The following is a 25,915-nucleotide window of genomic DNA, read 5'->3' as shown; positions in this document are numbered from 1 at the left end:
TTAAGTGTATGAAATGTATGAAAAGCACGGAGTTTGTCATCATCAAAAAGGGGAAATTTGTTGGCCCAAGTAAAGGTTAGTTTTGAAGACTGACAAAGGAACTCAGACATGAACTAGGTCCATCCCAGTGGAGCACAGATGCGGATAGACTTGAGCATGTGGGATGCACGTGAAGGAGATAAACTTAACTTGACAGCTTTGATATCTCCTGATCCTGATCGAAAAGGTTGCATAATTGATAAAGAAAAGGACTCCTTACTCAAAGAGAACACGGTTTAAGAAAGGGAAGGAGTTGGAGGTTGAGATCAACTAGAACTCTTCCACCAAGGAAGAGTAGCATTAGAATTTTAGTCAATCTCTATTTACTAACTCTATAAATATCAGTGTTGTTCTCTTTTGCAAGTAACGCACACAAGCAGAAGTTAAACGTGAATTGAGAGCAAAATAGCAAGGCAATTTTGTAAGCAGTTCGTGTGTGATTCAAGTGTGCAAACCTGAAGCTACATGAACCGGATAAAAGAACCAGATTCAAGTGTCTGTCTTTTATTCTAGTTCAATTATAGTAGGCGGTGTTATATTGTACGTTTCAACTTTATCTAGAGGCAATTGTAATAGGTACTCAAAGTCTTCAAGTTAGAGTTAACTTGAAGTTGTCGCAACCATTAGAGGATGTGTGCTGCAACAGGATTAGAGTTAGTCCTAGGTTTACAAAAGAGTTTTTGTAAATGCAGTTTTTGGCTCAGTGATTTTAGTGGAGAGTTTGGGAAAATCCTACTGGAAAGTAGGTCGTGGGTTTTTCACCTTTTGAGCTAGGTGTTTTCCACGTAAAATATTTGTGTTCTTTACTTTCCGCATTTACTATTTCTGCAATAGTAGGTTAAGGAACAATAGAAGAACCAGGTCCTTCCATAATTAGTTTAAGCGAAAAATTGATCCCCACACAAATCTTCCCACTTGTGTGGTATTAAAGTATAAAACATCAAAAGCCACTTATGATCCACTTATACTTATATGCTTTGAAGTTGTGTCCTCGGATGTTGGACGAGGATCCTTGCCCTGTTCATTACGATTAGGAATGTCCCTATTGAAGATTATTGGAACTAGAATAAGGAGACGTCAATGTTGTGGGAATATAATAGTAATATTTATATTTATAGTCATATTATTATCTGTGGATATTGTTGATGATAGGAGTTGCTTTGTGGTGGAGAGGGCGGTGAAAGTGAAAGTTAGTAGTAGAATAACTACAACTAGTACTGTTATTTTGAGAAGAGAAGAGGGAGCTAAAGCCATTGTTTGTTGCACAAACAGATAGAAAGAAGCAGAGGAAAAAAACTGTTGTACTTTTACTACTAGAATCGTATTATTATATGTATATATATAGAGGAGGAGACATGACAACAATAGGATTTTTTATTGTTTGTGTTATATTAGGATTTGGTTGTTCAATTCCCTTTTCCTTTCGTTTTCGGCTTCCTATTGGCACTAAAATTAGGACTAATATGGTAATTTTAATACCACAAACTTTACAAGTACAAAGAACTTGAAACAAGAGATAATTAATGCAGTCCAAATATATAAGAATATTTAATTCAAGTTCTGTTGGAAAAAGAATTTCACGGAACAATTTTCAACAAATCCAAGGGAATTAGAAACAAATCAAAATTCCCCCACATCCCTCTTTCATTGTAGAAAAATACAACATTAATGATAATACTTGTTTTTTAAAGGAACAAAAAAATTGTATGCAGTATATGTTGTAGTATTAATTTTTCAAATGTATTAAGTAAATTAGAAAGAAACAGGGGATGGAGCTGGAGCATCAGCTACATCTTCTAGAGCAGCTCCATTGCTCGATAGCTCAATCATAGCACGGTGTGGGTTGCTCCTCTGCTTGTTGCATAAATCTGGCAAATACACTCCTGCAAAATTCAAACATACACAATAACAGCACCGTAGGAAAAAAGAATCCACCCATAAGGGTGTTTCTAACCGTGAGGGAGACAGAATTTTCAATGAGGGATGTTAAATTATATAAAAGTAAATATACGAAAAAATCTAGAAACAATTAAGGGGTGTCGAATTTGTCGCGGGTCTACCGGAACAGCCTCTCTACCTCTACAAGGTAGGGGTAATGCATATACACTACCCTCCCCAAACCCCACTTGAAGGATTACACTGAGTTTTTTGTTATTGTTATTATTGTATATGAAAAATTCAAGGAGAGTCCGCATATGCATATAAAAAATATTACCTACCTACATAGTGTATTTTCCCGTTAAGGGATGTTAGTTGACACCCCTTGCTATAAGATGGCCACTGGCTTTTAAGGCCCATTAGGGTAAAGCCTAGTGCTTATAGTTATTACTTTAACCCTAGTTGGTCCCATATAAGTACACATACGGTGTATGCTGAACATACTATTTTCCTACTCTCTTCTCTGTCGATATTCGATAACATGAGGATATAGATTGTTGAATAGAGTTGATCCAATACATCGCCGGTAACTTCATGCAGCCCAGTTAAAAATTGTCACGTCATTAAAGGAAAGACTCACCAATTCTGCCGTTAGTCGTGGGGGTATTTTTGTTAATAGAATTAACATCGTGTGTTTATTTGGACGGATAGATGGACGGGAATATTTATAAACCATTTAGCAAACAATAGGGGTAGTTTAGGCCCTTTTTCTATTCTAATAATTACTAAACCAGAAATACCAATGCAGGGGATCAAGAAATAACTCAGCTATGTGGTGCCCATATATCACAGAAAATAAAGGAAGAGAAAATGCTAATGTTGTTACCTTCTCCAGCAGACAAGTTGAAGTAAAGGTCAACAATGTTAGCACATTTTTGGTAACAAGCAGGGGAGCAAAGCTTAAAGGTGAATTGAGAATCAAGCAAAGCATCAGAAGAAATCCCAACAGAGTTCCTGTCAACTCCACAAGCATCAACACATTCATCTGTCTCAATATGTTCCTTCATGTTTCCAACAACAAACTCAGATGTCTTGCATTGATACTCCACCTTCCCATCTTCCCCTGCTGAATTCTCCAACAAACACCTCTTCCCTGATGTCGCGATCGCGAAACCACACACATTTGTTGGCAAATCCTCACAAATGAAATTCCCTGACATTATTAAACACACGAACAAAGCAAATGATCAAAATCTACTATTTATGATACATATACCTGTTACATTTATTCCACACGTTGTGGACTGGACACTGGCCGATCCAGAGATTCTAAGAAGGGGATTTTTAAGAATTGTACAAGAATATATGTCACCCATATGATAAAACTTTTGACTTAAAGTAATTCTTGAACCATCTTTGTCATTACACAAGGAGATTTCCTTAACTCGAGGGGATACAACAATTTATATATGTACAAAACAATTTGTTATAACCCTATTTATGCAGTACTATAATTTTTCGACGAATGAGATTTAATTAAAACCCTCCAGATCATGTCGCTCCGCCCCTGATCTTGAGATGAAAAATTACTCTGGATATTGCAAATGAAAACATGCATTTGACATATTCAAAGAAAACAAAAGCATGCAAAGGAAGAAGATTAGATATACGATACGTACCCAAAGTGCCTTGGAGAAAAAGGGCGCTAGCAAAGAAAATAACCATGGAATATTTCAACGTGGAAGCCATTTCTATTTTATTTCCTTTCCCTTTTGGGAGATTTCCCTTTTTTTTCTTTTGGCTATTTGTTTGTTGACGAACTCGAGGAAAAGATTAATGGAGTTAGGAAATATATATGGGGTTTTTGAGATGAAGGTGAATGGAGGGGTTTCTTGAATTATATAGGGAAGATAGGAGGAGGAAGAGGAGAAAAATGCGGTATGAGATTAGAATATTTGGTTAAATTCCTAGTTGTTTGTTTATTTTATATTTTTTTTATTTTGTGAATATTATTGATCTTCTTTTATTTTTTAATTTTCAGCTTATAAGGTATATAGGATGTGTTTGGTACGAAGAAAAATATCTTTCATGGAAAATGTTTTCCTAGAAAATGTTTTCATGGAAAATGAGTAGTTTTGTCACTTATTTTCCCTAGTTTGGTGGGTGAGTGGATAACTTTTTCCAGAAAATATTTTCTAGTATTTGGTTAGAGAATAGAAAATATTTTTTTTATGGTACTCTCTCACCCCCCCCCCCCCGAAGTCCACATGTTTCCATGCTCCTCCCCTTCCCCATCCCAAAATGAAAAGAAAATACTCTTTGTTGAAATGAAAAAAAAAAAAAAAAAACTATCTATAACATAAAAAAGAAAGTATTATTAATGATATTTTTATTTAGGTTGGGGATGGGGTGGGGCGGGGGTTGGGCGGGGGTGAAGTAGGGTGGGCGGGGCTGTGGTCGGTAGGTGGGGTGGGGGTTGTGGGGGTGGGTTGGTGAAGATGGGGAAGGTTGAGTTTTGAAAAATATTTTTCCTTCTCTTGACAAGGGAAACATTTTCTTCCAATTGGAGAAAAATGAGTTCATGAGAAAAATATTTTTCAAAATATTTAAGCCAACCAAACATGAATAATTAAAAAATATTTTTCGAAAACTATTTTACTTCGTACCAAACACACCCATACTCTGCTAAATTTTGACGAATTCTTCGAATTTGGTGTGCACGAATAGAAGGGAAGGATCTTTTGTAGAAGTTAGTGGAGCCCACGCGTTTGCTTCTATCATTTATTTGATTTAGTTTTATTTCTTTATCACTAAAGAATTAATTGTTTCGTTGAATTTCTTGTTGTTTGTAGTAAGTTTACTTCTTGCCTTCTAAGTTCTAGTTGACGCCTAACAAGTACGTGTTTTTTGTCTGCTAATTGAAGTTTCAAACTCTAGAAGTTGTCAATGAAAATCATATAACAGATTCTCATAGTTTCCTAATCTATATTTCAATTAAATTGTTAGTTTCCCACTAAAAGGTTAACGAAATTTCCATATATTTACTATAAACCAAATACTCCCTCTGGTCACTTTTATTTGGAACATTTTGACTTTTTACGCCCCTTAAGAAATAATAGATGAAGTGTATAATTTATCATGATACTAATATTAATTGATGCATATTTTATTGGATTTGAGAAAATGATTTGAAATGAGTAATAAATATTGTGGGTATAATATGAAAAAAATTTACTTCTCTTGATATGCGCAAAGTGACAAGTAAAAATAAAAATCTATTTTTAGTATACATGCCAAGTAAAATTGGCAAAAGTGTACGGAGGGAGTACTCTTTACGTGCATGCTTCAATTAGAAACTTCAATCAAGAGTAGATTTTGATAAAAGAGCTTGTCTAGTTATGATTTTGGGGTTGATTAAAAACTAAACGTATTACATTTACTACTATTAGAACGTGAAAGTGTAATTGAACTTTTTCTCCTACAATTAATATGCATAATTAGAGCGAATTTTCTCTCCTACAATTAATATGCTTATAGTACATGTTGAACTGAGTTGTCAACAATTAATGGACACAATTTATGCACCTAGCTAGTTTGGTTAACCATAAGCAATCTTAAGCCCCGGCAGATTTAGGGCTCATTTGGTACGAGGGATAAGGAATAATGAATATCCGAATTAAAGTTGAGATGAGTTTATCTTATATTTGGTTAGGATATAATTGCGGTATAACTAATCCTGAGATAAGTTATCCCAGGATGGTAGTACGAGGGATAAGGAATAATTAATCTACGGATTAAATTTGAAATGAGTTTATCTTATATTTGTTTAGAATATAACTATGGTATAACTAATCACGAGATTAGTTATCCCGGGATTGTAGTGTTATCTTTATCCCTATAATAGAGTGTGATAACAATCCCGGAATAATTAATCTTGGGATAACTTGTTTTCCAACCAAACGACTCCTAAGAGTACTAAATGGGAGCTCAACTGGATCCATTCGGTTAAGTTCAAAAACTATGAATTTGTAAGTAAAATATAGTAAATTATGATGTAATCGCATAATTCTAAATAATCTCTCAGTTTAATAGAAAGAGTCTGAATTCATTAACTATAATATTCTGATGTAAGTGTATTGTATTGGACAAAATTTGGACTGGACTTAATAACTGTAAATGGACGTGGTCGAGGATCAAGCCGACCACGGCACAAGGGCGAGGAGTCGTCTTGAGAGGGTTAGTGCCGAGGTCAAGCAAAAAGTGTGCGGAAGCAACGGTAGAATAAGTCTAGAATAGAAAGAAAGAATATTCCATTGGAATTCTTTCTGTTGTACTTTTTAGAGTTTCTTAGGAATATCCCCTATAAATAGGAAGAGATAAAGGACAAAAGGGGGATATTCAATTTTCTCATAAGAGCACATTGTAAAGGGTTGACTATAAAGAATATACAAAAGCTTGTCTTGTCCACTAATTACATTGTTCGATATACGCTTTTTATTCACAAGATCCAAAGATTCCTTGTCCATCTTCATTTTCTATTACTCCACGTTGCTGTCAGGAAGGAGAATCATCCAAGTCATCTAACATTTGGGTGATAAATTCCTTCTTATTACATTTATTGCCATTATCTACATTTATTGCATGCTTTTATTACTACATTCATTGACAATCATTGAGCATTTGTAGTTGGCATACAACATTTTCGGATTCAGCCCTACATCGTCAATACATCTAAACGTTAGATCTAGTGGTTATTATATTTAACTAGGATTCACCCTCTATTTTCTCATTAATTCATTTTAAGAAAAGGCTTAGCACTTTTTTGGTAAAACAATTTGGCACCGTCTGTGGGGAGTTTTTTGTTCAAATTTTAGTTTTTTCTAGATCAAAAAAAAAATATATGACAACAACCATCTTTTTCTCGTTTGCACAAACTAACAATGGCAGGAAAGGGAGATGAAAGACTGAAAGCAGTAGTAGACGTCACTGCCAACCTCTTGAACACCATCAACGAGGTTGACAGAGAAGACGAGGAGAATGTGACCCGAGCGCTACACCCAGGCGGAGCGACTCACCTCCCCCTCATGGTAGTGTAACCGCTTCACACGAAAGGGGAGCCTCCACGTCCACAACTGAGGAAGCGCCACCAGCAGTGAAAAAACTACTGGAGGCATGGTTGACAAGTACTCTAAACAACATACTCGACAAACCCGTTCAAGGGGCGAGTAGAAGCGCTGTACAAGCGGATACCGCAGCAACCACCAACGAGCAACCTGCTCCCGCTTCTCTCCCAACAGGTAACACTCACACCGCTATTGATGCAGGCAATGACGCACTTACGGCCATTCTAAAGAAAATGGAAGAAATGGAGAACGAGAATAAAGCGCTCTGCGACCAAATGAGGGAGCATCAAGAAAGGGTTGATAAGATACCGGGCGCCTCGAAACTGCTACTAAAACGAGACGTCGGTAGGTTCGTCGAACAACCGTACAACGAGGATGCAGCCCCACACGCCATACCTAAGACCTTCAAAATGCCACCATATTTGAAGATATACGACAGCACAACAGACCCCGAAGATCACATCATTCATTACGTCACAGTAGTAAAAGGCAACGACCTCTCAAAAGAGCAGGTACCATCAGTGTTGCCGAAGAAGTTCGGTGAAACCCTAACAGGGGGCTTAACATGGTACTCACAATTACCAGCACATTCAATAACAATGTTCGAGGAAATGACCGACAAGTTTGTCACCGCCCACGCCGGGGCTAGGAAGGCGGAGGCCAGGGTGAATGACATATTCGCCGTCAGATAATCGCCTGGCGAGGAACTCAGGGACTTCCTCGCCCGGTTCAACGGAGTAAGAATGAGCTTGCCAAATGTATCAGAAGGGATGGCAGTGGTAGCTTTCCAAAATGGGTTGAACAGGAATGGGTCGAGGGCAACCAGAAAGTTGTTGAGCAGACTCATGAAATACCCCCCACCACTTGGGAAGAAATTCACAATGCCTATTGTGCCGAGGTAAGAGCAGACGAGGATGCCTCAATGGTCCAACCCAACAGCTAACATCAGTCCAAACGGAATCGAGGAAAGACCGCCATAATGACGGCCGGAAAGACCATTCAGGTCCACGCCTCAACCAGGACAGGCACCAACCATATCTCAGAACAGGCATCCCACCCTCTCCTCGCCATACAGAAGGTCCATCCAGGCCACATACAGGGACTCGGCGAAACGAAAGAGGTATGCCTCCACTCTTATCTGCTCACAATTTTTGTGTTTCCCCTTCAAAAATAGTGTACGCACTAGAGAAGCTCGGCCCGAAGGTGAAGTGGCCGCAAAAGATGAAGTCCGACCCAAGTACTAGAAAATCGGACGCCCTCTGTGAGTTTCATCAGAAGCGGGGTCACAAAACCGAAGACTGCATAGCCCTACAGCAAGAAGTAGTGAACATGCTCCACCAAGGACACCTAAGGGAGCTGATGAGCGACCGAGGAAGAGCCAACTTAGGCCGCGGACGAGAACAACACCAAGGCCCTCCAAAGCCACCCTCCCCCGCCCGCACCATCCAAATGATCAACGGTGGAGGCAACGAAGCAGCAATCAATCACGTGAAGTTCACCACCACACATAAACAAAAGCGGTCGATCACCCATGAACGGTATGATGACCTCGAAGACAGTATCATCTTCGATAAGTCAGATACCCACGGTTTGACCTTTCCTCACTTTGATGCCCTTGTCATTACTTTATGTATTTCAGACACTGATGTAAAAAGAATAATGGTACACGACGGGAGCGGCGCATGTATTATTCACCCTCGAGTTCTCGCACAAATGAGACTCGAGGACAAGATAGTACCACGCTGCATAACGCTAACAGGTTTTAACAATGCAGTTGAGCGAACCTCAGGGAAGATAACGCTGCCCGTTCTAGCCGGGGGCGTCACCCTAGAAACAACATTTCATGTCATGTACCAGGACACAGCTTACAACGCCATCATAGGGCGACCTTAGATACACGCCATAAGGGCCATCCCGTCCAGTTTATATCAAGTAATCAAGTTTCCTACTTTGAGGGGGATATTCAGCATCCGAGGTGAACAGCGCACAGCCCAAGAGTGCTACCGCATCGCCCAAGATTGTACATACACTCAATAGTTAAAGGGAATAGGCTCGAGAGCATAGCAATTACCAAAGTCGGGGCCCGAGCTCGATGAATAAAAAGACGTCATCAAGGATCCCGACGTCGTGGAAGCCACAGGGTCAATGGTAGAAGACCCTCGACCCCGTCCAACTAGACAACAGCAACCACAGCAAAAGGGCTTACATCGTCCATACCATAAACTCTCAAAACCAGGTAAATTTCATAAATTTTTAATTGACAACGCCGATCTGTTTGCTTTCTCCCATGCAGATATGTCAGGTATCCCAAAAGATATTGCCACGCAGAACTTGAGCGTCGATCCACTCTACCCGCCGGTACGACAAATAAGAAGAAAATTCAACGCCGCAATCAACAAGGCCGTCCGTGATGAGGTGGATAAACTACTCGCTAACGGCTCCATCCGAGAGTCAAAATACCCCAAATGGGTCGCTAACGTGGTCATGGTGAAAAAGAAAAATGGAAAGTGACGGAAGTGCGTGGATTTCACGGACCTAAACATTGCCTGCCCGAAAGACTCCTTTCCGTTGCCTCACATCGATCAACTCATCGATGCAACGGCAGGGCACGAGTTGTTAAGTTTCTTGGACGCCTACTCAGGTTACAACCAAATCCTCATGGAGGAAGAGGGCCAGGAAAAGACTACTTTCATCACCCATTAAGGTACGTACTGCTACAGAGTCATGCCATTCGGGTTGAAGAACGCAGGGGTGACTTATCAAAGGCTGGTCACTAAAATGTTCAAGGACCAACTCAGCAAAACAATAGAAGTTTACATAGGCGATATGTTGGTCAAATCAAAAAGGAAGGAAGACCACATCGACTATCTGAAGGAAGTCTTCGATATACTTAGGCGATACGGCATGAAGTTGAACCCCGAAAAGGTGCCTTAGGCGTAACCTCGGGCAAGTTCCTCGGCTTTCTGGTGTCACAAAGAGGCATCGAGGTCAACCCCGACCAGATCAAAGCCATCGAGGGAATACCCGAAGTATTGACCAGCAAGAAATAGGTACAAAAACTGAGCGGTCGTATAGCTGCCCTGTCGAGGTTCATCTCACGATCCTCTGACAGATGTCACAAATTCTTCAACGTGCTTATAAAGGACAACGGACTCCAGTGGAATTCAGAATGCATCGAAGCCTTAAGAGAACTAAAGGCATACTTGTCCTCGCCCCCGCTACTCGCCAAAGCAGAACACGACGAGCGCCTCCTGATATACATGGCCGTATCAGAGGTTGCAGTAAGTGCAGTGCTGGTCCGCAAAAACAAAGGTACGCAATCTCCAATCTATTACATTAGCAAAACATTGGTCGACGCGGAAACGAGGTACCCCCACCTCGAAAAGTTGGCCTTGGCATTAGTCATAGCTTTACGAAAGCTTAGACCCTATTTTCAATGTCACTCCATATCAGTGGTCACAACCTTAACCCTAAGGAGCATCCTACATAAACCCGAGCTGTCGGGGAGATTGGCCAAGTGGGCCATAAAATTGAGAGAGCACGATATAACTTATCAGTCGCAAACAGCGATAAAATCGCAGGTACTGGCCAACTTCGTCGCCGATTTTAGTGCCAAAATAATGCCTGAGGTCGAGTAGGAAACTTCTCGTACCTCTCCCAAGTTACCCAACCTATGGTTCCTATACACGGATGGCGCTTCCAACGCATCAGGATCTGGACTGGGACTCGTACTCGAGGTCCCAACAGACGAAGTCATCCGCCAGCCCATATGATGCCCCGATATGACTAACAATGAGGCCGAGTACGAGGCCGTAATTGCAGGACTAAAGCTAGCTCTCAAGTACGGAGCACAATGAGTCGTCCTCCGATGCGACTCACAACTCGTTGTCAACCAAGTCACAGGGACTTTCCAAATCAAAGAGAAAAGGCTACAAAAGTACCAGGCAGAAATTCATAAACTACTGCTGGAATTTGACAAATGTCAACTCGACCAGATACTACGAGCGCAAAACATCGAGGTAGATGGCCTCGCCAAGTTAGCAGCAGCCACCAAAAACATGAGTAGAAAAGAAAACGTGGTTACCCCCCTCCACTTGTCAATAGACCAACTTGAGGTACACTCTGCAAATCTAACTTGGGACCGGCGCAACCGTATTATAACATATTTGCAGGAGGGAATACTCCCATCAGACAAAAATAAGCCAAAACGCTTCGAATGCAGGCGGCCAGATACAGCATCATAAACCACGACCTATACAAAAAAATGTTTGGCGGTCCTTTGGCGAAATGCCTAGGGCCAAACCAAACAAGACGCGTCCTCGAGGAAGTACACGAAGGCCACTGCGGTGCCCATACTGGCAACCGAGCCCTCGTTAGATGCCTCATGCGAGCAGGCTATTATTGGACCACCATGAAGAAGGAAGCCGCCGACTTCGTCAAGAAGTGCGAGCAGTGCGAGAAATACGCTCCTATGATACACCAAGCGGGCGAGCACCTCTACTCAATCACATCACCATGGTCGTTCATCAAATGGGGGATGGACACCGTCGGACCCCTTCCAGCAGGACGAGGTAATATACGATTTCTTTTGGTTTCAATTGATAATTTTTCCAAATGGGTAGAAGCAGGTGCATTCGCCCAAATATGCGAACAAGAAGTTATCATATTCATATGGAGGAACATCATATGCCGCTTCGACATCCCCAAAGAAATCATATGTGACAACGGACCCCAGTTCACGAGGAAAAAGACCGCCAAATTCTTCGAGAAATGGCACATCAAGCGAATACTCTCCACGCCATATCACCCTACAGGCAGCGGCCAAGCCGAATCCTCCAACAAAACAATACTAAACATCATGAAGAAGAAACTAGAAGACGCCAAGGGACTGTGGTCGGAATTGCTTCTGGAAGTACTATGGGCATACCGTACCACGCCAAAAACAAGCACAAGAGAAACTCCATATTCACTAGTCTGTGGGACTGACACAGTGATACTAGTCGAGGTCGGGGAACCAAGTTTGAGATACACCAATGAGAGCGAACGAAGCAATAACGAGAACAGAAAGCAAGACCTCGACGAAGCAGAGGAGCGAAGAGACATGGCTCACATAAGAATGATAGCTCAAAAACAGCAAGCAGAACGGTATTACAACAAAAAGGCCAAAGTAAGACCACTCAAAGTCGGGGACTATGTGCTCAAGGCCAAAACACATGCGAGAAAAGACCCAAGAGAAGGTAAACTAGGAACCAATTGGGACGGGCATACAAAATCACGGTAGCAGCAAACAAAGGATCATTCGAACTAGAAACAATGGAGGGAAAGCTACTACCAAACAATTGGAACATCGCCCACCTCAAATACTTCAACTTCTAAGGACGGACGCCCTTCTAGTCGTACTGTTTTTCCCTCACTCGGGTTTTATCCCGATTGGATTTTATCGGGGAGGTTTTTAACGAGGCGACGAAGGGGACGTCTCGAAGTTCAAGTTTAATTCATCGCCCCGCCTGTTAACTACTTCTCCATGCCGAGCAATGAAGAACTCGGTAGACTGCAACTTCTCAAATGTATGTATGGAACAAACAGAAACATGTAATACTCTCTAATGAATGAAATAAACAAAGCAGCATACAACATCTTTGCACAACTCCACCAAATCATTTTACATCCTACATTCTATCTCGCTCGAATTACTTTACACTCGACTCGCTTGAGTTATTCGACATTCAACCTCGCTCAAATTACTTTACACTCGACTCGCTTGAGTTATTCAACATTCGACCTCGCTCGAATTACTTTATAGTCGACTCGCTTGAGTTATTCGACATTCGACCTCGCTCGAATTACTTTACACTCAACTCGCTTAAGTTATTCGACATTTGACCTCGCTCGAATTACTTTACACTCGACTCGCTTGAGTTATTCGACATTCGACCTCGCTCGAATTACTTTACAGTCGACTCGCTTAAATTTTTTGATATTTGACCTCGCTCGAATTATATTACATTCGACTCGCTCGAATTATTCGATATTCGACCTCGCTCGAATTACTTTACATTCGACCTCGCTCGAAATATTTTATATTTGATCTCGCTCAAATTATTTGATTTTTGACTTTGTTCGAATCAATCAAACCTCGACCTCGTTCAAGCTAACTAACACTCGGCCTCAAGTCGGCCTATGTTTGATTCCGCCAAAATCAACACTACATGCATACGGCCGAAAAAATCAGGGACTTTCCCACATAATAAAAAAAACAGACCAAGAATCCAAGAATACATAGCAAAAAGGAAGTTGTTCCATTTCTATTGTTGGATTACAATACTTTTTACAAAGGGCTCGAGGACGCCCTCACAAGAATAGCAAACCAAAAAAAACTAAGTACAAGAGCTACACGCCACATCATACTCATCATCATACCAAGGATCAGAGGCAAGCCCATACGCGGTGTCATCATCATTATCCTCGCCGGGTGTACCAGGGTCCTAATCACAAGCTTCACGAGCTGCACGTGCCTTGACACGAAAGCCCCCAAGCTCCTCCTCGGAAACCTTCCCGGCAGCCTTCAAAGACTTGTACATGTCACGTTGACCCTCGGCATGGACCCACATTTCATACAACTCCCGCGACACACCGGGATCGGCGAAAGTATGAGATGTAGACGGTTGTGCCTGCTGTTGTGTCTTCTCGGCCCTTAGGACAACAACTTGCTCATTCAACTCGGACAACTCCACCTCCAAACCCATGATCCGCTCCTCTAACCTCGCCACCTTGAGCGCCAATGTCTCCGCCTCGTTAGCCCGCTCGGACCTACAAACACAGAGGGCGTCATCTAGGACCGCCGCCTCAGCCGCAGCGGCCATTCTGAGTTTTTCAACTCGACCCAAATCTTCGATCTTAGTACTCAATTCATCTCTCAAGTCGACGACCCTTGCCTCCCTCTTCTCGAGTTCAACCATTAAAGACGCCACCTGTGCCTGAAGGTCAGCATTCTCGGCCATTATCCCCTTGCTCACCTCGAGCTCGTCCTCCTTAGTCTTTAACGCTCCCTCAAGCATGTTGCACCTGCTGATGGCCCTCAAAAGTTCCTCGTCCCTCTCCCTCAGCTCTTCTTCCTTCTTCTTCAGCTCCTCGTCTTTCTGCTTGAGCCCGTCACGGAGCGACTAAAACTAGCCATCCTGGCTGAGAAAGTCGACTAGTGTTCGGTGCTTGGAACGATACTGTCTGTACTTGGAGGTCATCTTCTTAAAAATGGCCTTCCTCCGCTCCTCCCGCCGGTCGTGCTCAATCTCCATAATAATGGTCTAACATGCAAAAAAAGGAGGTCAGTGTATGCAAGTTACACATACGAAACAAACTTAACCTAACATGGGAAAAGCAAACTTACTCGCAAGGCCATGCCAGATATACCCAATGACAGATCCGCATCTTTCAGCGTCTGTAGCGTCCTATTCTCGGAAGCCGCACACAGGAGAGAAGGCCGACACCGCCCTTTCTGAGTAGGCCAAGAGGTCGTTATCCACGGGTATGACTATATGTCGATTAGGACCCTCCGTCTTATCTCCACGCGAGTATTCCTCTCCATGAAGGTCCGTACCTTCTCAGGGTCGATGTCCGAGCTAGAGTCATCGTCCCTCGCAGGGACAGCTCAACCTCTCCCAGCCGGTGATGATGAGCCACCTTCAGCAGCCCGCATAAGCTCTCCGCTACCAGGAAACCCCTCAACCTTAGAGGGCCTCTTCTTCATGGCGGCACCCGCCGCAGAAACGGCCTCGACGTCTGGTGTAAGCACCGATTTTGCTTCCAAAACAATGAATCTCTTCGGCTCAACATCAGCGACAATGGCCTTCCCGGTCTCCGCCCTTCGTCTTTTCCTCGGTGATGCCTCCTCGCCGTAAGACGACTCGTCCACAAGGTGAAAGATAGGCTGAAAAGAGATCTTATCCAGCGTGGGAACAGTTTGAGGGGCGGAGTCCCTCATTAGCGGAACTTGAGTCCAACCTCCTCGAGCAGACTTAGCTAAAGCAAACTGCATTCCAGTCGACGCGCTAGCTGGCGAAATGCAGGCACTAGAGCCTTCGCCTTTTTGGAAACTCGTCGACCTGGCACCAAAGGAAGGTCGCATCAAAAGGCGATAGAGAACGGCAATAAGTTGGAAGGTAGAAATAACACTTACTGGACGAAGTCTTGGGTCTAAAGCGCTTGTGAAAGGACGCCCAGTCGTGAATTCCCATGGTGTGGAGTAACACGCGAGCGACCCAATCTTCAATATCGAAAACAGGAGAAGGTGCACACCTCTCAGATGAAAACAAGGAATCCGCGAGTGAGTCGAAAATGAAAGAAGAAGAGGAAGAAAGAAAATAACGAACATATGGCAAGATACTTACGATTATAGTTCCATTCAGAGGCGGATCTAGGATTTGAAGGTTCTGGGCGCCATATTATTTTATACATAGATGTATTATTATTTATACGGTCCAAATGGGATAAATATATAGTCGGTTTGATCAACTTTGTGCTTCGGTTCTAGCTATTCATCTTTTCGATTTATATAGATAAATATATCGAACGAAAAAAAATTATGACAACTTAGCGCACATCATAAAATTTTCAGCAGTATATCATAAAATTTCTTCTACATGAAAAGTACAAAAATACAACTTCTTTCATCTTTTGACAATTGGAAATATCTTCCAATTAGCAAAATACTACCATAATCAGTTGGTCACTACAACTAATAAGTAAGACATACATAATTCTTTCATCCTTAAGTAAACAAAAACATATATGTACATCATTTATTTACAATTGTCCTCGACGAGTTTTCATATTTTGAAAACGGTCTGTTAGTTTATATGAGTCCACCAAACTATAGAGTGCCTGGTCCTATATGAGATGATGATGAGAATGCTAGGAATACTGAAAGTAAAGAAGACAAGGGATTTTTACGTGGAAAATCCCACTCAAGGGGATCAAAAAACCACGACCTACTCTTGTAGGCTTTTAACTTTACTAACTTGCAATCTCCCTATTACAAGTCACTTTACAATAACCCTATTGCAAAGGCTTCAACTAACTTATGATTCTCTTCTCACAAGCCACTCTATAACTATCCTAGTTATAAAGGCTTTGACTAACTTGTGATGTTTCCACCATAAGCCACTTTGTGACTCTCCGGTTACAAAGGATTTTGCTTATGACTAAACCTAGCCGCAACATAAACTCGGGGAGTTTATGAATTTGGGTTTGTTCCTAAAACACAGCTTCTAAGAAAGCAAACTAGGAAATACAATGAAGAGCAAATAACAAGATTACAACTCAACTACGGATGTACATAAACTCATTAAGAAACTGATCCTTAGTGGAGTTGTCTTCTTGTTCTTGACACACTAGTGACTTCAATGCAGGATGAACGATGTTATGCTTAAGAGAATATCACTGAATGCACAAGAAAGAAGTTGTGGCTTGCACCAGGTTGTTATATCACAAAAGACATTACCATGGTGATGTCAATTCACAATGGATAGTGATGTCACTTCTTGGTACACACTTCTTCCTAATGACAAGTGACTGCTTCACTGTCTGTTGCACTGTCACTTCTGTGCAATTGCGTTCCAGCTGGATAGTGGACTTGTACTTCTATCAGAGAACACAAACGGACCAGGTCCCAGTTGTGTTCCTCTTCTGTAACATTTGCGATATAGTCACTTTCCACTGTTACGTTCCGGTTGTTCAGTTAACTTGTACTTCTGCCAGGGAACCTTAGAGACTAGGTCTATGTTGTGTTCCTCTTTGTAATGATTGAGAGCAGTCACAGACTTGTAGATCTGTCAGAGAACTCTAAGGAACCGAGTCACCAGGTCCCTGTTGTGTTCCTCCCTGAGGTCGTTCATAGATCAGGACAGTTGAAATGTAGGTCAGGTTCTCTATCTGGTTCTTCACGACAAGTTTGTTAGATCATCAAAACATCATAAGCATAAGGCAAAGACATTGAGAACCCATCAATTTCCCCCTTCTTGATGATGACAAACTTAGGCATGGATGATATTATTTGATTAGAGCAAAAACAACCACATAAGCTACCAGGACTACGCAAGTTCCCCCTTAATCTCACATCCCCTTAATCTTTTGAATTTGAATCTCAGATCCCCTTATTTCCCCCATTTGGCATCATTAAAAAGAACACAAGCAGATAATCAGCATAAAGAAGTCTAACACAGCTAACTCATGCCACATATGTGCACACAACATGACAGAAAAGAGAAGCCAGAGGAAAACAACAATGTACATGCAAAAAGAGGAGCTGTTTCATTACTATTAACAATGGACTGAGCAAGACAGGAGCAGTAATGGTGAATTCCAGCATGCCATCACAAAAATAAGGCAAACAGAAAGAAAACAACAGCCACAAAATATTAGAGCAAAAATAGCTGGACACGAATAGGATCCTAGAGGGCACTACAAGAAGAAGGCTTGGAAGAAGAGGCAGCAATGGTTTTGAGAAACAGGTCCAGTCGAGCATTTGTAGACAGTTGTTCTTCAAGTAATTGTGCTCGAAGTTTATCATTCTCCTTTGTCAGTCGGGCAACTTCTTCATTAACAAAATCAGGTCCTTTACTGGCTTGACTGAGCTGAGTCTCCAGTATGGCATTTTGATCCCTCAACCTTTTGATCTCTTCAGAAGCTACATTTTGAGCGTTGACAGCTGAGAAATGGTCGAGATGCTTCCACCAACTCTTTCTACACATTCACATTCTTCTAAGGTGGTCTTATAAAAGGTTTTCTTGCGTGTGCCCACTTTGGGATTCCCCAAGGGGACCTTGTAGAATCTGAACACCTGAGTGAGGAGAAAGCCATATGGTAACCCATGATTCCCACCTTTAAAGTTTGCCACTTTTTGCATGTGGTCTATCATGATTACTGGCAAATTGATTGGGACAAACTCATCAAGCGATTCCCTTAAGACCATATCTGACTTTGTGGCAATAGGCCGCCTCTCAGAACGAGGTAAGAGTACCTTATTGACCAATTCAAAGAGAAGCTGATATTCAGGAAGTAATACCTTCTTATGCACCTGTTCCCCCTGCTGAATAGCTTGCTCTTTCATGATTGCTCTCCTAAAGTTGACACCACAAACACCTTTGACTGAGGACATCCCTTCACATGGCATTCTGAGAATCTTTCCCAACGCTGAAGCATCGAGAACAATGTCTACTCCATTTACTAGCGCACAAATGTGATCCCCCTCAATAGTGAAGAGAGATGCGTAGAAGCTTTGCACCGCATCTTCGTACACCAGAGGCATGCTTTCCTGAAACAAGTGCTCCCATTGCTGAAACTCAACGATCTCCAGAATTTGTCTCATACCTGCCATCTCTGAAATTGCTGGGTCAAATGTACGACCCCACAAGACTTTTTGAGTTCTTAGTCTCTGCTGCCAAAGACCTCTATCACTGGGCATTGTCCTTAGAGCACCAATTTCTCTAACAGTTTCCCGTTTTCGTTTGCTAGATCCCTCAACGGACTTTCCTTTCCAGCTTATTAACCCCTCAGTATCATTTTCAGACATGGCTTTCTCAACTTGACTCCTTTTAGACTTGTCGCTACCTTTCATGAATGCACCATTTTGTTTCTCAATAGTTTCATCGGAAGCTTTATCCACAGGCTCTTGAGCTTTCATAGATTGGTGCACTAAGGAACCAGGTTCCTTTGGAGTATTTTTATCAGTACCACTATCTGGAACACTCTAGTCAGTAACACATTCCCTTTGATTCATCAACCTCCCTTTCCTTGTCTTGACACTGCTCCTGTTTTTCTACACAGTGGACTCAAAAACCTCTTTCTGTTGTGACCTGATAGTGGGTGACTTGGAGGAGGATCCTAAGATCTTAGGATGATCAGGAGGTGCAGAAGTGGGTTTGCCTGGAAGAGAATCAGGTTCTTCAGCAGTTTTTTCTGGGAGGGTCTCACGAGCCAAACTCAAGGAGTACTATGGTTCTTACATCACTCAGGAATGGAGTGTCTTCCCCCTGATACTCAAATGAGAGATATGCTCCTTCATTGATCAGACTCTCAGCAGCGATAGCCATGATGTTATGCGCTGCTTCCTTTTCTGGTGACTCTGTGAGTGTCACCAAGTCCAACATTGAGGAGTTTAGATACTGATCAGGATCGTCCTCAGAGACTTCTGATACTTGAGAGGTAAGAACTCCTGAGTGTTCTTTGATAAGATCAGAGGAGTGACGAGACATAGGGCTCTCAGTATGTGGAAGGGAAACAGGGTTTGTCAGAAAGGAAAACACTATAAGAAAAGAGGAGGAACTAGGTGTGGATACAGTGGTATTGGAAGGAGTGAAATAGTGAATTGGGAATGATTTTAAGGATGATAGGGAAGTGGGAGTGGTGTTAATGGAGGGAGAGGGAGGCGATCGTTCGATTGTCATTATAGGAGTATTTGGAATGTAGGTAGTGAGAGAGATGAAGAGAGGTTCACAGCTATACAGAAGAGATGAAGGTTCATGACTTGCTGTGAGGGAGAGGGAAAGTTTTATTGTAAACAGGACTAATGATGAGAAGAGAGAGAAATGGGTTCTGAGTAGTTCTGAAAACGGCGGTAGGTTTATGGAAATCATTATCGTGCAGAGGGGATGAAGGGATTTGAAAGACAAGACATGTCATACAGACTTTGACAAGTTGGATGATGTGGCAGTTGAGTTAATTACGTTAACATTTTGAGACGGCATGCAGAGAGAAAAAAACACATTACTACTAACCTGTGGTATAGGAACCTGATGCCCGAACAATTTCTTTTTTTTTGAAAAAGGTTCTGACAGCTCTTCTTTCGCAGTTCAGAACTGTACCTTCGGCTTCTATGATCATCATGCGTGTTTACCTGCAACGGTATCGATGTGAGTTAGGCTTGTTCATAAAACACTTTAGCTAATTTTACCTGAAGGTGTCTCGCATATCCAACTGACGGTGAATCACGTTCCCCATTGGACTCTCATGACTCTATCTTCACCTTGTTTCTTCCAGAATATTCCCTACTCAAAGCTTTGGTGAAGGTATCTAGAATTTGGTCTTCTGTTCTGACATATTCTGCTTCAGTTATTTATGAAGTCATTGAGTTTTGCTTCCTGCGGGGTGATACAGGACCAGGTCTTGTGTTCCCCTAAGATAACTCAAGACATTAGGACTTGAGCTTGGATTCTATTCTCAAGGGGAAATACAGAAAGGACTAGGAAGGAAAATGCACATTTCTGATTTCTTATTTCCGTTCAGAATGAAGGGGAGTAATTGTGTTATCGGTGGACGGGAGATTTTGAGTTTCCAGTTTGAAACTAAGGTTTGCTTGGTAGAGGAGCTTGGTAGGTTAATTGGATTTCCCTCCACTCCTTGTTCTGTTACTTGTGGAGTGTCTTGCACTGTATCTTTATTCTTTCTTCAGCTTCAGTGACAACACTTTCAGTACCAGCTTCCTTGTGGGAAGCGAAAGAGGATGTTGCATTGTCTTTCACCTTTCTCCTTCACATTATATCAGCCTTCCCAATTGAAATCTCAGATATTTCCTGGGGATCGGAGGTGCTTCATTTTATTGATCATCAATGTTTCCTTCTTCGTTAGAGGAAGGTGTTTCGTGGAATAGCATATGAGTATTCCTTTACCCAGTGTGCCTCTTTTGTTGTAGACTTTGTGGCCTTCGCTTTGTGGAGAGTATCCCAGAAGGATTCCTTCGTTGCCTTTTGCATCAAACTTCCCAAGTTGGTCCTTCCCATTGTTGAGAACACGACATCTTTATTCAAAGGGTCCTCCGATGAGTTGCCTTTGATTTTCTTCCACTTGGCAGCTCATAGAGGGTTTTGTCCAGGAGGGGCCTGATCATGCACCTGTTCACTAAGTAGGAAATCAGTATTTACTGCTTTTGCCCTGAAACTCTTGGCGATGTTCAATTTTGTCCCGTGGTCGGATCTGATCTGTTCTCCTTCAATTTTGTCTTTGTGAGCCAGTGACCAGGTGAATCTTGAGTTTGGCAGACCAAGGACCAGGTTCTACTGTCTCAATTTATTCGGAGGTGAGAGGCTTGCATGCACCGATCTTTCACACCAAAGTTCCGACTTCAACCACTTCATACAACAAGCTTATGGAAAATCAGGGCCAACAAAGAAGATGTTCTTGTTTCGTTTGTCCACTGAGATCACTCTGGTCAGTTATCAGATTTGCAACTGTGCACACTTCTTGATAAGAACTCTACTTTGTTCCCTCTATTACAGATTTGAGAAACATTCAGGGGACTGTACTTTAGGTCATTCACAGAGTACACGTTCCCAACTGAGTGACGAAGAAACTTTCCAACTTTGCATTCACTAATGTACCCTCTTCTTCTCTTTTACGGATACATTCCCTTCCTGCAGGGCTTTCAGTGAGGAGAAATTCACGATGCTTTCAGTTACGTACTTTGAGTATCCACAGTCCATAGTCCATTGCAGTTCACTTCCTCTCACTGTTCCCTGCACATGCAAATCAAAGGTTAGATTTAGGAACCCAAACTAGTTTGGGTCCCTTGTTATGATAGAAAGGATGAATAAGGGCTTTCCTAGTCCATGCTGGCAACATCCGTTTTTTGCGAGAGGTACCTGGTCCCTTGTTAGTAGTCACTTTATCAGTGAACATTTTGTTTTTCTGAACAGACTGAACCCTGGCCTGGCAATTTTCTTTAAAGTGCCCATTGTTTCCACAGTGGGTACATAGCCAGTTATCAGGGACGGTGACGTACTTGTTGTGAGGGTTGTAACCGGTTTTCTCCCTTTGGAACCCGGTGCCCTGCCTGTTTCCACTATTGTTAAGGTACATGGCAGTGACAACATTTGAGGACCAGGTCCACATTAGAGATTTCTCAAGATCAATTCTTAATTTTTCCAATTCAGCTTGAAGTTGCTGATTCTTCTCAAGTTCACCACATAGACTAGTTTTCACAGCAGTTAATTCCTTTTCAAGCTTAATGTGTGACTCACTAGCTACTTCCTTCCCTTTACCAAGCCTCACATTCCTATGTTCTCTATTGAGTTCCTCAATGGTTTCCTCTAGATCGGTGCTTATCACTAAAAGGTCATCCCTCTGTTGCTCTATAGTTTCGATTTTTTCTTCTAAGGTGTGTTTCTCATTGCTAAGACCTTCTATTGTTTCTTTCAGATCAACAACTACTACCATCAGATCGTCTCTCTCATTTTCAACACTAGTTATTCTTTCATTCAAGGCTTCCTTTTCTTTTTCAAGATTAGCTATGGTCTCATGTAGATCCAACACACATACCACCAGATCATCTCTAGATTGTTCGGCTTCTCCTAGTTTTGTGGTCAGGATCTCTTTATCATTAACAAGGCTATAATAGGCATCGATTAGGACATTTGCTAAAGACCTTAACTTCTTAGAAGAGTAGGATTTCAGATTTCTCTGAACATCCCTAAAATTTACCTCATCGTCTTCATCTTCTTCATCATCATCAGACTGAGGCATCAGCGCGAACAGTGAATCATACTTCGTTGCTTCAGTTTCCACTGCCATCATGGAACTGTTTTCTGCATCTGGTTCTCTTTCGGATTCACTAGAGGAGTCTCCCCAAGCAGCAAGAGCCTGCTTCACAATATTGTCAGCAGCACTTTTTTGATTGAATCGTTTGTCTGGAACCAGGTTCCGTTTTGCTGCTTTGTCAGGATTTTGTTTGTATTGCTCCTGTTTCGCGAGTGGGCAGTCTTTGATGAAATGCCCTAACTTTCCGCACCTATGACAAAGATCATTGTTCCTTGCTTTACTTGAACTTCCCTTCTTTGGTATACCACCATTTCTTCGAACCATCTTTTTAAATCTTTTAGTAAGATAGACCATGTCACTATCTTCATCACTTGAGTCACTGCTTTCAGCTTTGAGTACTAGGTTCTTCTCCTTCTTAGGCTCTCTTCTTTCGCTGTATTTCTTTCTTTTCATCTCGTATGCCTTAAGATTACCAATCAACTCATCCATGGTCAGAGTTTGTAGATCTTTAGCTTCAGTGATGGAATTTACCTTACTTTCCCAAGACCCAGGTAGGACACTGAGGATTTTCCTTACAAGCTTGTTTCTGGGAATGACATCTCCAAGTGAATGAAGCTCATTTATGATGGAGGTGAATCTGGTGTGCATATCTTGTATAGATTCATCATCCTTCATCCTAAAGAGCTCATATTCCGTGGTGAGCATGTCAATCTTGGATTGTTTGACCTGAGTGGTTCCTTCGTGAGCAGTTTGCAACGCTTCCCATATTTCTTTGGCAGTGTCACAAGCTGAGACTCTGTTGTACTCATCAGGTCCTATGCCACACATCAAGATTTTTCTTGGCACCATAGTTCTTTTCTACAGCTTTTCTGTCGATGTCGTTGTACACTTTTGTGCCTTTCGGCACCATTTGTCCTGTTTCTTCAAGCTTCTTCATGAGAACATGTGGACCATCACAGATAATGTCCCACGGTTCTGAATCTTCTGCCATCATAAAATCATGCATACGGGTCTTCCACCAGCCATAGTACTGACCATTGAATCTGGGAGGTCTGTAGGTTGATTGTCCTTCCTCAAAGTTAATGGAGCAGCCATGAGGATCCTTCCTAGGTGTTAGCCTGATAAGAGGAATCTGCTCTGATACCAATTGTTAGTTTATATGAGTCCATCAAACTATAGAGTACCTGGTCCTATATGAGATGATGTTGAGAATGCTACGAATACTAAAAGTAAAGAAGACAAGGGATTTTTACGTGGAAAAATCCCACACAAGAGGATAAAAAAACCACGACCTACTCTTGTAGGCTTTTAACTTCACTAACTTGCAATCTCCCTATTACAAGCCACTTTACAATAAACTTATTGCAAAGACTTCAACTAACTTGTGATGCTCTCATCACAAGCCACTCTATAACTATCCTAGTTACAAAGGCTTTGACTAACTTGTGATGTTTCCACCACAAGCCACTTTGTGACTCTTCGGTTACAAAGGATTTTGCTTATGACTAAACCTAGCCACAACATAAACTCAGGGAGTTTATGAATTTTGGTTTGTTCCTAAGACACAGCTTCTAAGAAAGCAAACTAGGAAATACAATGAAGAGCAAATAAAAAGATTACAACTCAACTACGGATGTACATAAACTCATTAAGAAACTGTTTAACCAAAAAATAGAATTTCGGTTAAAACTAGAAATTAAGAGAAAAAATCGGGTTACTGATAATCAGGAGACGAAAAGAATAAGAAATTTTTGAGGATAATAAAGCAGTAAATAAGTTTGTATTTCAATGTAATCTCAATGATTTTTCGTGTCCCTACAAATGCTGAGACTTCCTCCTTTTATAGTTAATTTTTCTAGGAAAAGGTATAATGCCTTAGCCTTAAAGAGGCAATTATGAGCATTAAATGACATTAAATGAAACGTTACACAATCATTCCTATTCAATACTGATTCGCTAACGTATTTGACATTTAATACTGAATTTAGACTCCTTTATGCCATCAGATTCATATCTTCAATTCTTTCTGACCTCCTGGATTTAATTAAGTTAAATAGATACGAGACTCGTATCATTTGAATAGCATCTCGTGCCTATTTAACTTTCTTCTCCTCGTATCTGATATCGCCCGTGCCTCTTAACTGATCATCATGTTTTGACCATTTGACCAGTCCACGTGTCATGCCACGTCCCTATACAGATATGTGTAAAGTGACAAGAAAAAATGAAAATTTATTTCTAGTATACATGCCAAGTAAAAGTGAACGGAATTCCAATGTTGTAAGCAACTAGCGAGAAACAAAAATACATGAATTTGATTGCTAAAGTTTTGAAAATGTGATAAATATGCATTATAATGAACTCTAAAACACTTGCTAACTCCAGAAGAATTCATCTTTTCCTATTACAATTTAACAGGTATGCTGCTGTAAATGGTTCAAGGGAATTGAGAACTTGACAATTTGAGCAAATTCTTTCAGATTCTTCATATTGAGGATGAGAGAGTTTAACTGAAAAAATGTAGGGGAAGGGAGAAAAATATAAAAATTGAGGGGGCATTCCGAGAATTGAACTCGGGACCTCTCGCACCCTAAGCGAGAATCATACCACTAGACCAAATGCCCTTTGTGAGCTGTTGGAGTTCGATAATCCTACTATTGTAACTATACGAGAAAGCACTAGAACTTAGGTGGATAGATTTTCTAGAGAGAAACTACTATACCATTTATCATGTTATTATTTATCAATCACTAGATTCTGGGGAGGAGCTAGAAGACAAATAAAGATTTGGCTGAACCCAATAGCATTTGTTTAAATAGTGAATTTATATTTAATTTTTTTTATTAAATATGTATATATAACAAAATTTGAAAGCACTTGATATCGTCGTTTTAAGATCCAAAACCCATAAAGGTAAAATATTGGCTCCACCTCTAGCTAGATTGTGAGGTTATGTTTTGAAATAGTGGAATATCGAAAATATCTCAGAGGAAAGATATAAAAGAAAGCAAATTCCGTGAGATGTTCTCAAACCACCAATGTGATTTTTGGACAAATAATTCTAAGTCCCTGAAGAACCAGGAAGGAAACCGTGGATTACTGCGTGCAGGTCACTACTGAAGAAACCGAGGAATCCGCCGATCCGGCATAACTTTAGGAAAGGAAAAAAGATTGCTCACTTTTTGGCTACTAAAGGATCCAAGCAGGCAAGCAATAGCCCACTGTCAGTTGGACGTACCCTCCTGCTGCCTTTACGAAGCTTCTCGATAAAGACAAAATCGGCTCAACTAGTTCTAGCCTTCTAGGCTTGTATCAGCAAACTTGGCTGAACTTGGAAATCCTTTTGC

The 25,915-nt window shown here is 41.4% G+C and overlaps 1 protein-coding gene and 1 non-coding gene across 2 annotated transcripts; both read right to left on the bottom strand.

The window, feature by feature from the left end:
• Nucleotides 1-1,558: 1,558 nt before the first annotated feature.
• On the bottom strand, nucleotides 1,559-3,800 carry LOC109208205. Its single transcript, XM_019371269.1, has 3 exons — nucleotides 3,597-3,800; nucleotides 2,804-3,130; nucleotides 1,559-1,922 (listed from the first exon to the last, which is right to left on the bottom strand). Exons 1-3 carry the CDS (start codon nucleotides 3,664-3,666, stop codon nucleotides 1,792-1,794), a joined length of 528 nt encoding a protein of 175 aa, XP_019226814.1. The 5' UTR covers nucleotides 3,667-3,800; the 3' UTR covers nucleotides 1,559-1,791.
• A 21,320-nt stretch (nucleotides 3,801-25,120) lies between these two features.
• On the bottom strand, nucleotides 25,121-25,192 carry TRNAP-AGG. Its single transcript has one exon. It is a non-coding gene; the product is annotated as a tRNA-Pro (tRNA).
• Nucleotides 25,193-25,915: the final 723 nt, after the last annotated feature.

The sequence above is a fragment of the Nicotiana attenuata genome, unplaced genomic scaffold (assembly GCF_001879085.1).
Source record: "Nicotiana attenuata strain UT unplaced genomic scaffold, NIATTr2, whole genome shotgun sequence".
Lineage (NCBI taxonomy): Eukaryota > Viridiplantae > Streptophyta > Magnoliopsida > Solanales > Solanaceae > Nicotiana > Nicotiana attenuata.
This window is presented reverse-complemented; position numbering and strand designations above follow the sequence as displayed.

Excerpts from the sequence above, each read along its gene's own strand:
- LOC109208205 (XM_019371269.1), bottom strand. The coding sequence starts at position 3,666 with ATGGCTTCCACGTTGAAATATTCCATGGTTATTTTCTTTGCTAGCGCC. Across the intron at positions 3,131-3,596 it reads TTTTCTCCAAGGCACTTTGG|GGAATTTCATTTGTGAGGAT; the intron begins GTACGTATCGTA and ends TAATAATGTCAG. Across the intron at positions 1,923-2,803 it reads CAACTTGTCTGCTGGAGAAG|GAGTGTATTTGCCAGATTTA; the intron begins GTAACAACATTA and ends TGAATTTTGCAG.